The sequence below is a fragment of the Nerophis ophidion genome, linkage group LG03 (genome assembly GCF_033978795.1).
Source record: "Nerophis ophidion isolate RoL-2023_Sa linkage group LG03, RoL_Noph_v1.0, whole genome shotgun sequence".
NCBI lineage: Eukaryota > Metazoa > Chordata > Actinopteri > Syngnathiformes > Syngnathidae > Nerophis > Nerophis ophidion.
In genome coordinates this window covers 44768103-44781363 of record NC_084613.1, presented here as the reverse complement: position 1 = coordinate 44781363, position 13261 = coordinate 44768103, and the positions used below count along the sequence as shown (strand labels likewise).

At 39.7% G+C, this 13261-nt stretch overlaps 1 protein-coding gene across 1 annotated transcript; it reads left to right on the top strand.

Moving 5' to 3' along the window:
* The first annotated feature begins 832 nt into the window (after positions 1-832).
* On the top strand, positions 833-3417 carry ngb (neuroglobin). The gene is made up of 5 exons (XM_061895322.1): positions 833-1066; positions 1138-1352; positions 1582-1690; positions 1988-2107; positions 2183-3417. The coding sequence occupies exons 2-5, from the start codon at positions 1255-1257 to the stop codon at positions 2333-2335; spliced, it is 480 nt and encodes a 159-aa protein (XP_061751306.1). The 5' UTR covers positions 833-1066; positions 1138-1254; the 3' UTR covers positions 2336-3417.
* The last annotated feature ends 9844 nt before the right edge of the window (positions 3418-13261 follow it).

Here is a 13261-nt window from a genome sequence, read left to right as displayed (position 1 = left end):
CATGTTTGTCCTGTGCATGTCTGGGTTTTCACTGGGTACTATGGCTTGCATATACTGTATATTCATGTTTGGTTAATTGGATACAAAATTGTCCACAGGTGTGAATGTGAGTGTGAATCATTGTATGTTTGTCTTGTGATTGGCCATAGTCACCAATCGAGGGTGAACCTAGCCTCCTCCTCAAAGTCAGATGGGATTGGCTTCAGTTTACCCACGACTCTGATGAAGACAAGCAGGTGGAAGAAATAAATGATTGGATATTTGCATTATCTAACACCATAATTATATTGAAAATAACTACTTATCAATGTAATCACATCACAACCCTTTCAATTATATTTCAGACGTCACATGGCAAAGCTTCAAGGGCTACATCTTCAAGGGTTGTCATGGGAACAGCATATCCCGGGGATGCACCTCTGATTAGCTGGGGCGCAGCTGAAAACAAACCCGGACATTCCCAACCTGTTAGATAATATCAAAGGGAGAAGCAGCATGCTAGAAATTCTAATAAATAATTGAAAAGAGGAAAATATTAGGATAACAATTACTAAAAGTGACACATTCAGATCCTTAGTGAACATAATGTAACACAGTGGCAAGCAAATATTACCAGATTATAATTTGTAAACCCACAAAAAATTGAATGAGTTTGAGAGCGTGCACGTGTGCATGATTAAGTTTTATTCCTGAGCTCACCTGCAGGAGGAGCTGTAGCCCGCACCCTGATTGGAGCAGCAGCACCAAGGAGCGATACCCCTCTATTTTTCTTTCTCCTTCAGCGGCTTGAATAATAACAGGAGAGAGAGAGGCTATCGGGGATGTGGGGAGAGAGAGATAGAGCGAGAGACAGATAACAGCCACAGTGATACATGAGAGCGTGGCACAACTTGTCTCTCTTGGCTGCACCGTGGGCTGGGGGGAAAGCAGAGAGCAAGTGCACCAGAGTTTGAGGCAAAGCTGCTGCCTGCACGCACACAAACACACTTGCACACTCTCACACAAAGCAGACCCCTGAGCTTGGTTGCAGCACAAGTTCAGAGCCAAGACTGACCTTTTTTGGAAGGTATGTGTGTGTGTTCAGGCACCCCCCCATCTTGCTGCAGCAATCTTCTGATGTTCCACTTTGTCTTGCAGGTGCAGAAGTTTCCTCCGAGGACCTCCTCCCTTGTTATGGATCTGCAAGAACTGAGCCACCTTGTCCTGTAGAGGAGCTGGTTTCACTTCAAAAAGTACTCAAAGCCTCAAAGGAGGATGGAGATGCTGTCAGCAAAGGACAAGGAGCTGATACTAAGCAGCTGGGAGAGCCTGGGCAAGAACAAAGTTCCACATGGCATCATCATGTTTTCCAGGTAACAATCGAGCGAAGTCCAACAGTTAGCTTCTTGTTTGTAATCCAAGCAACATATTTCCGTGCACCGGACCGGAGGCGGCTTGACTAGTTGCTTGGCGACAGCCCGCAATCATCCACAATGCATTGCTGCCAAATCCGACACTTGCGTAGGAGCATTGTCTATGTTTGTTTTGTAGATTTCAACGTGTGTCACACCTGTACAATAGTGTAGTTTGTGTCCTGGCTAGGCTGTTCGAGCTGGACCCAGCACTCCTCACTCTTTTCCACTACAACACAAATTGTGGCACGACACAAGACTGCCTCTCCAGCCCAGAGTTCCTAGAGCATGTCACCAAGGTAAGCGTCACATCCCTCAAAGTGTATTTTACATAGGAATGGGCATATCAATTAGTTAAGTGACCAACAAGAACTTTTTAATTGTGTGAAATTGATTGTTGAGTAATGCTTTTGAGGCAATATGTTGTGTAACTAGCAGAGGATCTGTTGATCCACGCTAGTTTGCTGCCAAAGAAGAACACACCATTAGCAATAGGAAGTTGAGCCACTGTAGGTCCATATAGACCCCGCTATGGCACAACATCATCATTTCAGTAAAACGTGTGCCTTCTTCACTTATGGGTCGTACATTTCTAGGTGATGCTTGTGATCGATGCAGCCGTTAGTCACCTGGACGATCTTCACTCCCTGGAGGACTTTCTTCTCAACTTGGGGAGGAAGCATCAGGCCGTGGGGGTCAACCCGCAGTCATTCGCTGTAGGACCGACTACCTTAGAGCAATTCCACATTGCAGTTTTGCTGTATCCGCATGCTCACGTATGTTTGTTTCAGGTGGTGGGGGAGTCTCTCCTCTACATGCTGCAGTGCAATTTGGGCCAAGCCTACACAGCGTCCCTGCGTCAAGCCTGGCTCAACATGTACGGCATCGTGGTGGCCGCCATGAGCCGGGGGTGGGCTAAAAATGGTGAGGACAAGGCAGACTGAAGCGTCATCGCCAGAGCCGCTGAGCTGTTGCTGTCATCTCACTCATCATGGTTGCCATGGAACAAGGTTCTGTAACTTGCAGCATTGTGGCTTTTTCCGCTGCTGTACATTTGCTGTACGTTAGAGGGTTACAAAACAAAGGCGAATGTACGGTGTGGTCACCAATGGCAGAGTTTTCTTTTCTTGGCTGTGGATCTTTAGCTAGCAGGGTCAAAACTCGCCTATTTTGTACCTTAGCAAAACAAAGACGAAGCATCAAAGTCAACCTGTACATAATGCCTTTGCGCTATATCTTCAGACTATATGGATATTTGTGATGTATTTTAAAGGAAACGCACAAACACTGAATATAGAATTTAGGTGAGACGGGTGAGTGTGGCCCAAACGGGCAGCTCTGAGTCAAACTGTGACCAAAACAAGTTTTCGAGACAAAGCAATGTGTTTCTTTGTGAGGAAGATTTAATTGATTTACTCATTAGTGTTTTGTGTATGTTAATCTTTAATATGTTTTATGAAAATCTGGGAGCATTTTTCCAATAGATCCACACTAATAATAACTACTGACAAGAACTGTTATACACCGATAGCTTTCTGCAGTAATCTCGGACTGTTATGGCGCCAATGGTGAACCTTACTTCAAGCCGTGTGTGACGCTCCCCTCAGTGAAGGCCGTGAGTATCTCAGTCGTCTTCATCTGACTGTTATAAAAATCAGACTGTTATATGTATGTAAATTGCATATTGGAGGACTTACATGTACTTTTACACTCATGTTTGGTGTTACACTGTAGTTGTTTATCTCAGTATTGCTTTCGCTGTGACAAATGTAAGATTAGAGAACTGACCAATGCGCTTATACATGAACAGGAGGTTTGTTTTTTAATTAGACATGGAGACCTCCTATTTTATGACCTCTTTGTGTGTATTATTATGATAATCATTATGTTTCTTTCCAATGCCACGTATTTTAACAACAGTGTGCCAAGTTTTTGATTATTACCATACAACTGTAAATCCAAGTTGCTGATATGTGGTTATTAACGCTTTATCCTGAGTTTACATTTAAAAAGTTTATTTTTGTATTCTGGAATATATATATATATATATATATATGTATATATATATATATATATATATATATATATATATATATATATATATATATATATATATATATATATATATATGTATATGTATATATAACGACGACTATAAAACTCATGTTTTATCTAATGATATCCAACACGAGCTGTATTAAACACGTCTTTACAAAGATAATATTACTCAGCTTTGATTGATATAAATTGAACAATATAGTTGTTATCTTGGTGATAATTTGCAGTTAACCTGACTCTCACCAGATCAGTGTAGTTTGCTGAGCTCCACAAAAGGATCTGGGACTTCTCAAAAGATGTATTTCAGAAGGTGGGGCCTTGTAAAAAAATCATTGTATGTGATTAGATAAACCACTTGTCTGTTATCTTGAATGACATGTTACTTCAAACATTCACATTGAAATCAACCCGTGATGCTGATGAGAGCGACGCTGGGAAATCCAAAACAGAACAGCGGACATATTGGATAACGACTGATTGCAAAGTTAGAGAACTTTTACTGAAACAACGCAGCAATGTCAGTAGACGATCGATGTCGACAAAACAGTTGCAATAGCAGAATTAATGTCAGCACACGACTCCTCGCTGCGTGCCACCATTGTTGTTTAAATCAAACTCTCGCTTCTGCGCTACTCACATCTATGAAATCCCGCCCGGTGATTCTGATAGGTTCATTATTTTTTGCTATCTTGAAGGAGTTTGCAATGCCCTCGAGCCCAGATTTTTGTGTGGAGCTCAGTGAACTACAAGGATCTGGCGAGAGTCAGGTTAATTTGCAGTGGCAAAGAACTGCACTGCACCATATCAGGAGGTGTTTCTCATATGTTGCCACTGTAATGTAGCTAAATAAGGCAAACAAAATATTAGAGACACGTCTCAGTATGACGCTGTACTGTTCAACACCAATGCAGACTAAAAGCCATAATAATAAACAACTGTTTTTGTGAAGGCATTATTTATGGCATGTATTTAATTCCTGCATCGTCTGTGTTTTTCCAGTTGTACCATTTGTTCAACAGGCTGTGGAGGTGTTGTATATATAGTGTTTCCTTTCATAGCATTGTTACAAATTGCCCTATGCAGGTTGTCTCTATTTTCAATCATCTTTTTACAAGGCACCACTGACACATGTTGTATTATCCTGGTAACATCCAGTTGTATATAATGGGTGTGTCACTGTCTACCTCATCTTTATTATCAGCTGCTACTGACCAGTGATGACTTCACCCAGTTATCCTTTGACCAAAAATGCATATTGTTAGAGTTAATAATGCAAGCAATCACTCTTTGTAAACTGGATTCCATACTACAGTTTAATAACCTGTGTGTGTGTATTCATACCTAAAGCTTAATAAAGTGATCTTGTGGACATTTTACAGCTGATTTGGGTCGGTGTGTTGTCACATTTTTTGTCGCAGATGTTTTACGACACACTTGTGACCATTTGAAATCAGTCACACAATGCCCAACATCGTTTCCAGACCATCCCCTGGTATTATATAAGATCCATGCGCCTAATGGCTCATTGCCCTAAGCTGCGGCGATGAAGGCGACTTGACGCACATAAACCGACTTACTCATGCAACTGCACAATATCACATCAGAGGAGGTTACAGAAAGACAAGGATTTGCCAAAATTTGACAAATTCATGCAATGTATTCCTGTGGGCTTAATTATCAGTTTGTGCATGCATAAGTCATCCTCCATGAGCAGGCTGTCTGTTCGGCTGTTGGATCAGTGGCTGACATGGCCTTAATTTGTCTCTCCGTGCACACTGCCGACACTGTCCTAACTCACTGAGCGTCTCCTCTACAGTGTGTCTGTTGCTTCACAACAGCATGCACTTGTCTAGAGACGAATGGAGACGCTGGCCCGAGCTTCGATCAGGTCACCTAACAATGCTTGGTGAACAAGTGCTTTAAATACGACATAGGAAATAACTAAATAACAATTGGCTTTGTGTTAATTTATGGTGTGTCACTATAGCGCTACAGTCCTACCATGTAGTGAGCAGGGATTCACAAGGAAGGCTGTTGTCTGTGAGAAAAGACAGTATTTTTAGAAAGTCTGCAATGTGTTTTGGAAAGAAGGGGTATTAAATGTTGTCATGGCAACTGTTAAGCGAAGTGTGTGTGTGTGCGTGTGTTTGTGTATGTGTGTGTGTGTGTGTGTGCGCGCGTGCATGCGTGTGTGAGTGTGTGTGTGTAGTCGTACTCATGGCCATCGTAGAAAGAAATTGCTCCATTTCCCAATCATCTTAGATATGATGATGCAACACAAAAAAGTAGTTGCTTGTCCTTCCAATGATTGAAGTTCAACATTTTTACATGCACGTAAAGGCAACAGTTATTATCTAAAATACCTTCTTAAATTAATTATGTAGTATTTATTTATTAACACTAATGGTTAGATGAGGGAACAGTCACACGGTGTTCATGTGTTTAAATGTGGATTTTGATGATCATGTTAATATGACAATACCTATAATTGACTATTGCGATGTTTGTCCAACTTATTAAAAAGTGTCTTTTGAAAAGTTTTTCAACAGGCCTCATCTTAATGCAAGATTACATTTATACCTGGGGACAGGTTGATTGGCAACACTAAATTGGCCCTAGTGTGTGAATGTGAGTGTGAATGTTGTCTGTCTATCTGTGTTGGCCCTGCGATGAGGTGGCGACTTGTCCAGGGTGTACCCCGCCTTTCCGCCTGATTTTAGCTGAGATAGGTGCCAGCGCCCCCCGCGACCCCAAAGGGAATAAGGGGTAGAAAATGAATGGCTGGATATTATGACATTATCCTCGTAAAAATAGGACATTATTGTCATCAAATTAAGTTTTTCCAATAAAAAATCCAAAATTTTTCTCGAAATATAAAAACTTTTACTTTGTAACAATTCAATGTTATTCTAGTAGTACACAACACTGGGTAAAATATACTTCCTACAACTTAAATACATTGAGTATTGTTTCAAATACAGCACTGTATAGGTCATTATATAACATATTTTAACCCTTTCAGGCACAGTGGTGACAACAGTGGATGTTATCTCCTATATGTGGGGTCGCGGGGGGCGCTGGCGCCTATCTCAGCTACAATCAGGCGGAAAGCCGGGGTACACCCTGGACAAGTCGCCACCTCATCGCAGGGCCAACACAGATAGACAGACAACATTCACACTCACATTCAAACACTAGGGCCAATCTAGTGTTGCCAATCAACCTATCCCCAGGTGCATGTCTTTGGAGGTGGGAGGAAGCCGGAGTACCCGGAGGGAACCCACACATTCACGGGGAGAACATGCAAACTCCACACAGAAAGATCCCGAGCCTGGATTTGAACCCAGGACTGCAGGAACTTCGTATTGTGAGGCAGACGCACTAACCCCTCTTCCACCGTGAAGCCCATATATATATATATATATATATATATATATATATATATATATATATATATATATATATATATATATATATATATATATATATATATATATATATATATATATATATTTATATATATTTATATATAGGGACAACATCGTTATAGGGACAAAGCAAAAATAAGCAGTAGTATAAACGTTAACATTTCTGTTTTGTGGAAAGCGGGATTAATCATGTGTCCAGTGAATTGAACATTGTGCATTGCTGCCAAAATTCTGACTGCTATTTGTAATTTTGTTGCGACTTCTTTTAATGTTAATGTAAATTTAGTTTATATGAGAATTAACAATATTTTGTCTTATCACTCCATCACATTGGATGTTTCAAAAGTCAGGAGGCTTAATGTTTTTGCAAGTCATTCAACAATATTGGAACCTGTTAAAGATGTTAACACATTGTTAAAGATAATCAAAAAACATGTTGATAGTGTCCACAAAATTCTACTTTATGATTAAACCTCAAAGGCTTTGCTGACTTCTTATTCTAGCGAGTACTTCAAATGCTTGGAGGCGAAATTAGTTATCAAAATAACTCAAAACAATAAGGGCGGATTTTCATTAAACTTCCAGTAAATGTCCGAAGTGGAATAAAAAACAACTGATTTGATTTTGGTCCTGATCCGAATAATTTCTACTATGTTACCTTGTGTTTACGTTACAAGGTTTAACTTTTTTGTGTATGCTTGTGGCCCTGCTTCCACTTATGCAGACAAAGATAGTGGATGACTAACAAGAGGGTTCACTTTGTTTCTTTCATTCTGCTATAGATAGGTCAAAAAGTGAAGGTCACATTTGGATTAAACTTTCAAGAAATGTCAGAAATTGGACCCTAGTGGAGGTCTGCACTATTTGAGTGTTTTTTTGTTATAGTTGTATTATTATTATTTTCTTTTACAGGGAAAAAATGGGAAACCCTTATTTTTGACATCCCCCAGTAATAATGTGGAAATATTTTGATTACTACATTTTGAAAAGAAATCCAATAACAAATCCGGACCACAGAATAGTATATGTCTGTATCCTGACAGATGATTGAATAACATAAAAACCCCGTTTCCGTATGAGTTGGGAAATTGTGTTAGATGTAAATATAAACTCAATACAATGATTTGCAAATCCTTCTCAACCCATATGCAATTGAATGCACTCCAAAGACAAGATATTTGATTTTCAAACTCATAAACTTTATTTTTTTTTGCAAATAATAATTACCTTAGAATTTCATGGCTGCAACACGTGCCAAAGTAGTTGGGAAAGGGCATGTTCACGACTGTGTGACATCATCTTTTCTTTTAACAACACTCAATAAACGTTTGGGAACTGAGGAAACTAATTGTTGAAGCTTTGAGAGTAGAATTCTTTCCAATTCTTGTTTTATGTAGAGCTTCAGTCTTTCAACAGTCCGGGGACTCCGCTGTCCTATTTTACGCTTTATAATGTGCCACACGTTTTTGATGGAAGAATGGTCTGGACTGCAGGCGGGCCAGGAAAGTTCCCGCACTCTTTTTTTAAGAAGCCACGCTGTTGTTACACGTGCTGAATGTGGCTTGGCATTGTCTTGCTGAAATAAGCAGGGGCGTCCATGAAAAAGACGGCTCTTAGATGGCAGCATATGTTGTTCCAAAACCTGTATGTATCTTTCAGCATTAATAGTGCCTTCACAGATGTGTAGGTTACCCATGCCTTGGGCACTAATGCACCCCCATACCATCACAGATGCTGGCTTTTGAACTTTGCGACGATAACAGTCTGGATGGTTCGCTTCCCCTTTGGTTCGGATGACACGATGTCGAATATTTCCAAGAAAAATTTGTAATATGGACTCGTCAGACTACAGAACACTTTTCCACTTTGCATCAGTCCATCTTAGATGATCTCAAGCCCAGAGAAGCCGGCGGCGTTTCTGGATGTTGTTGATAAATGGCTTTCGCTTTGCATAGTAGAGCTTTAACTTGCACTTACAGATGTAGCGACAAACTGTATTTAGTGACAGTGGTTTTCTGAAGTGATATTGAGTCCATGTGGGGATATCCTTTAGAGATTGAATTTCGGTTTTTGATACAGTGCTGTCTGACGGATCGAAGGTCACGGTCATTCAATGTCGGTTTCCAGCCATGCCGCTTACGTGGAGTGATTTCTCCAGATTCTATGAACCTTTTGATGAGATTATGGACCGTGGAAGTAGAAATCCCTAAATGTCTTGCTATTGCATTTTTAGAAACGTTGTTCTTAAAACTGTTTGACTATTTGCTCACGCAGTTGTGGACAAAGGGGTGTACCTCGCTCCATCCTTTCTTGTGAAAGACTGAGCATTTTTTGGGAAGCTGTTTTTATACCCAATCATGCCACCCACCGGTTCCCAATTAGCCTGCGCACCTGTGGGATGTTTCGAATAAGTGTTTGATGAACATTCCTCAACTTTATCAGTATCTATTGCCACCTTTCCCAACTTCTTTGTCACGTGTTGCTGGCATCAAATTCTAAAGTTAATGATTATTTGCAAAAAAAAATGTTTATCAGTTTGAACATCAAATATGTTGTCTTTGTAGCATATTCAACTGAATATGGGTTGAAAATGATTTGCAAATCATTGTATTCCGTTTATATGTACATCGAACACAAATTCCCAACTCATATGGAAACAGGGTTTGTAATTCACCTTCTAGATGTATTAAAATGCACATAAATTCCAGGGAAACACTGTATTTTTTTTTTTTTTTTTACGACAATAATGTTTTTAGATATGTTTCCATTTACTGCTAAATAGGCTTGTAGGCGCAGAAATATATTTTCAGCAGGAGGCATAGGTATTTTCTATTCTGAGCATCTGGGCAGGAAAGAGGAGAGTGACAGGCTGCACACCCTGAGGAATTCACCTTTCATGGAGAAGCATGTTGCCACGGGTGACAGGGGAAATGTCAGGGACCTAGCGTTCCTGTTAGGAACTCTTAGCAATGAACAAGCACAGTGTATAACGACAAGCATGCTGAACTTCCAGCCATTTCGCTACAAGGTCTTTCCGGCGTAATTTGTCTCACATTGACTTTTGTACCTCCTATTACAGCTTAACATATGACATAATACAATGTCTTCATTTGTAAACTCATGTACATACAGGGAAGCATACTTATAGCTTGGTTGGTAGAGCGGCCGTGCTAGCAACTTAAAGGTTTCAGGTTCGATCCCCTCTTCCGCCATCCTAGTCACTGCCGTTGTGTGCTTGGGCAAGACACTTTACCCACCTGCTCCCAGTGCCACCCACACTTAAATGTAACTTAGATATTGGGTTTCACTATGTAAAAAATGTAGAAAAAGCGCTATATGAATATAGTTCACTTCACTACACTCATGCTATAATAACCCAACAGAGTCAGGACACACAGTACAAGATAAAACAATATCAACATGCTGTTGCATTTTAGAAGAAAGTGCAACCCATCCACCTTGTAATGGGAATTTGAGAGCCACCGAGGTCAGTGACATGCGTCGAGGTTAGTGTGTATGCAGACACGCTGCTTCAGCCATTATGCTATCATACTTTTTCATTAAAAAATATAGTGGCTACAGCTCTGTGCTTATTCTTGGTCAAGGAAAGAGGCTTGCATGAACAGGGCGAGAAGTGTGATTGTTTTCTATTGGGTGACATTCAGGAAGATGGAGAAAATTGGAATTGAAGGAATTGCCTGGGCCGTGGTAACTTATTTGTTTTGCAGGCTGAAATGTGCATTTTGTTTGTAAATAAACAAAGGGATGCACAATGTTACTAACTTGTCTACATATTGTAAAACACAGGTGAGGAGTATGGTGGACCACAGCTCAGGCTATTTAATGAAATTATTCTAGGAGCCACATTTCTACAAATTCCTCTGGGTCAATATCATTTTGAGAACCATCATCCTCTGCACATGACTTATTTTTTTTTACACATTTCTAGAGAAATTAGCCGAATAAGGCAAATACAAGTTTCAGATATAGTGGACGATGGCCTATGTAGGTTAATATGTCAATGCGAGGATCTTCCAATGGGTTTAACTGGTCTAAGTTCCTGTATACAACACAACTGTTGTGTTTTAGGAATTTGCTGCAAAAATGCTTGTCTCCCAGGTTTTGAATTCAACTCAGGGGCCGGTATTATGTCATGCCACATAACTGTTATTTGAAAAGCCTGGCCTAAGCCTTACACCGCAGATGTCAGACTCAAGGCCCAGGGTCTACATGAGGTGGCCCGCGAAAGCCTGGAAATTATATACGTTCATTAGGGTTTTTTTTTTTCTTAATAAATGTTTTTCCATTTTGACAGAAATAAAATGTAATGCATTCAGTTCTTAACTCAATATTTTTTTATGAAACAAACAATTGCTAAGTTGTTTTGGTATTTTCCTTTTTAAATTAAATTCTACACTACCTGAGCTAAAATGTTTGCTTGTCACTTTGACTGCTAGTTCCAGATCAAATTTCGCATCAGTTTGTTGGTGAAAATTATACTAATCCAATAAAAGCGCAATTGTGTAAATATCATGACGTGGCCCTCTGAAGTCTTCTGCAAGTGTAATGTGGCCCTCAAAGAAAACTGATTTGACAGGATGCAGGAGCACCTCTGATGCATTTTGTCCATTAAAGGGGAACTGCAATTTTTTGCGAATTTCGCCTATTGTACTCAATCATTATGAGAGATAAGAAAACATATCTCTCAGCGTTTATCTATAATGTAGTAACAGACATATTCATAACAATATGTAAAATGTACAATATTCACTGTAATTTGGTCATTATAATAATTTCTGGAGCTAATTCCTTGGCACATTTATTTCCGTTTCGACAGCGGCACACTTCCAACTTCTGGCAACAAATGTGTGTCCTACCTCCGCAAACAAAGGTGTGTGTGTTTACTTATCATGGCAGACTTGGTAACAAACAACAAAGACGACTATTTTTGGACAATTGAGGATTCACTACCTTGTCTTTTTTAATCTGAATATACGAATGATGAACTACTGCTTTTATAAGTCAGTACGAAGGAAGAGTGAGACGTTGGAGCAGATGGAAGTCGAGAGAGTGAGGTGAAAGTGACTGAAGCTGTAAATTTGGAGCATGGAGCCACGCTATTTTGACGTAAATGGAGTGGTTACCCAAATAAACCAGAAAAAACGTCCCTGGGCAGCCTGACCAAACAGACAACAGTCCATCGAGTGAGTCACACTTTAATAATGATACATACAGTACGTCATGTGTGTATCATGACAGACAGCGCTGTTTGGCTGGCTGTGTACAAACAAAATATGGAATGATACTTTACAGATGCTGTTATATGATTGTTCATGTTTTTCAGTGAGTCCAGATTGGTGTCCTATCGCAGCGTTGTGCATTACGAACTCAAACGTGTTTGTTCTGACGTAGAAGCTAGCTAATCGCTTGCCGTAGTCAGCTTTTACGGCTAATACCGAAGCATGCCGATGTGTTACTACTCTAGAAAATGAGTTACTCCATGGTCACTCTTACAATAACAGTGTTGCTGCGGTTTCGTTATCATACAGGTTACAGAACATAAATGATGTATTGTTGACAGTGTTTGAATGTATTTTTAAAGTAATTTAGAGGTAGAATTGATTGCTCCGTTTAGCTGCATTGCTAGCTACCAAGAACAAACTTTTTTTTTTTATGTTAGAATGAACAGAACAAACTTTCATCTTCTTGTCTTAAGAGGATTGTGGACAGTAGCCAACATTCTAAAACAGTGCAGTTCCTCTATAAATATGCTAAAAGTCAATGTAAGTCAATATACCGTTTAGCTTTGTGTTGTAGGTGACAAAGCAAATCAATTAAATTGACTTTTAGATTACATCGACGGCCAATGAAAAACGAGCTGTTGGCAGAAAATGGCCCCGGGGCACACTCATCTGGACTTTTAACCTTGATTAAGTGAGAGTGTTGTTTTTCCAGAGTGGAATACAGACTATACTCACATTTACCTAAATAATTTGGATAAGTGATGCTTTCAATGTATGTTAGCTTTAAAAGGAAAAACCTGATTAATTTCTTGTTAGTGATCATAATTGACTGCAGCCAGTCTTTTTTTCATTGCCAGCATAAAACAGTAATAACTGGTAAATTTTTGCTTTCTTTAGCAATATCGGAGCCTTGATTATAGTAGATCGGCACAAATCATACTACATGCTTATATTATTTTATTAATTTATTTTTAGCAACACCTAGTGGTCACAATAATTCATTAAATTCAGCGCATTGCATAGTAAATCGAACAATCCAGACAAGTTGGATTGTGGATACTTTCTAATACACGTCTGCCTTGGAGACTTTGTATCTGTATGTCAGGGGTCGGCAACCCGCGGCTCCGGAGCCGCATGCGGC

What these genes read in the sequence shown, in the direction of transcription:
- ngb (XM_061895322.1), top strand. Translation starts at nt 1,255, where the DNA reads ATGGAGATGCTGTCAGCAAAGGACAAGGAGCTGATACTAAGCAGCTGG. An exon ending in GGCATCATCATGTTTTCCAG is followed by an intron (nt 1,353 to 1,581) that starts GTAACAATCGAG and finishes TGTCCTGGCTAG; the next exon opens with GCTGTTCGAGCTGGACCCAG. An exon ending in TCAACCCGCAGTCATTCGCT is followed by an intron (nt 2,108 to 2,182) that starts GTAGGACCGACT and finishes TGTTTGTTTCAG; the next exon opens with GTGGTGGGGGAGTCTCTCCT.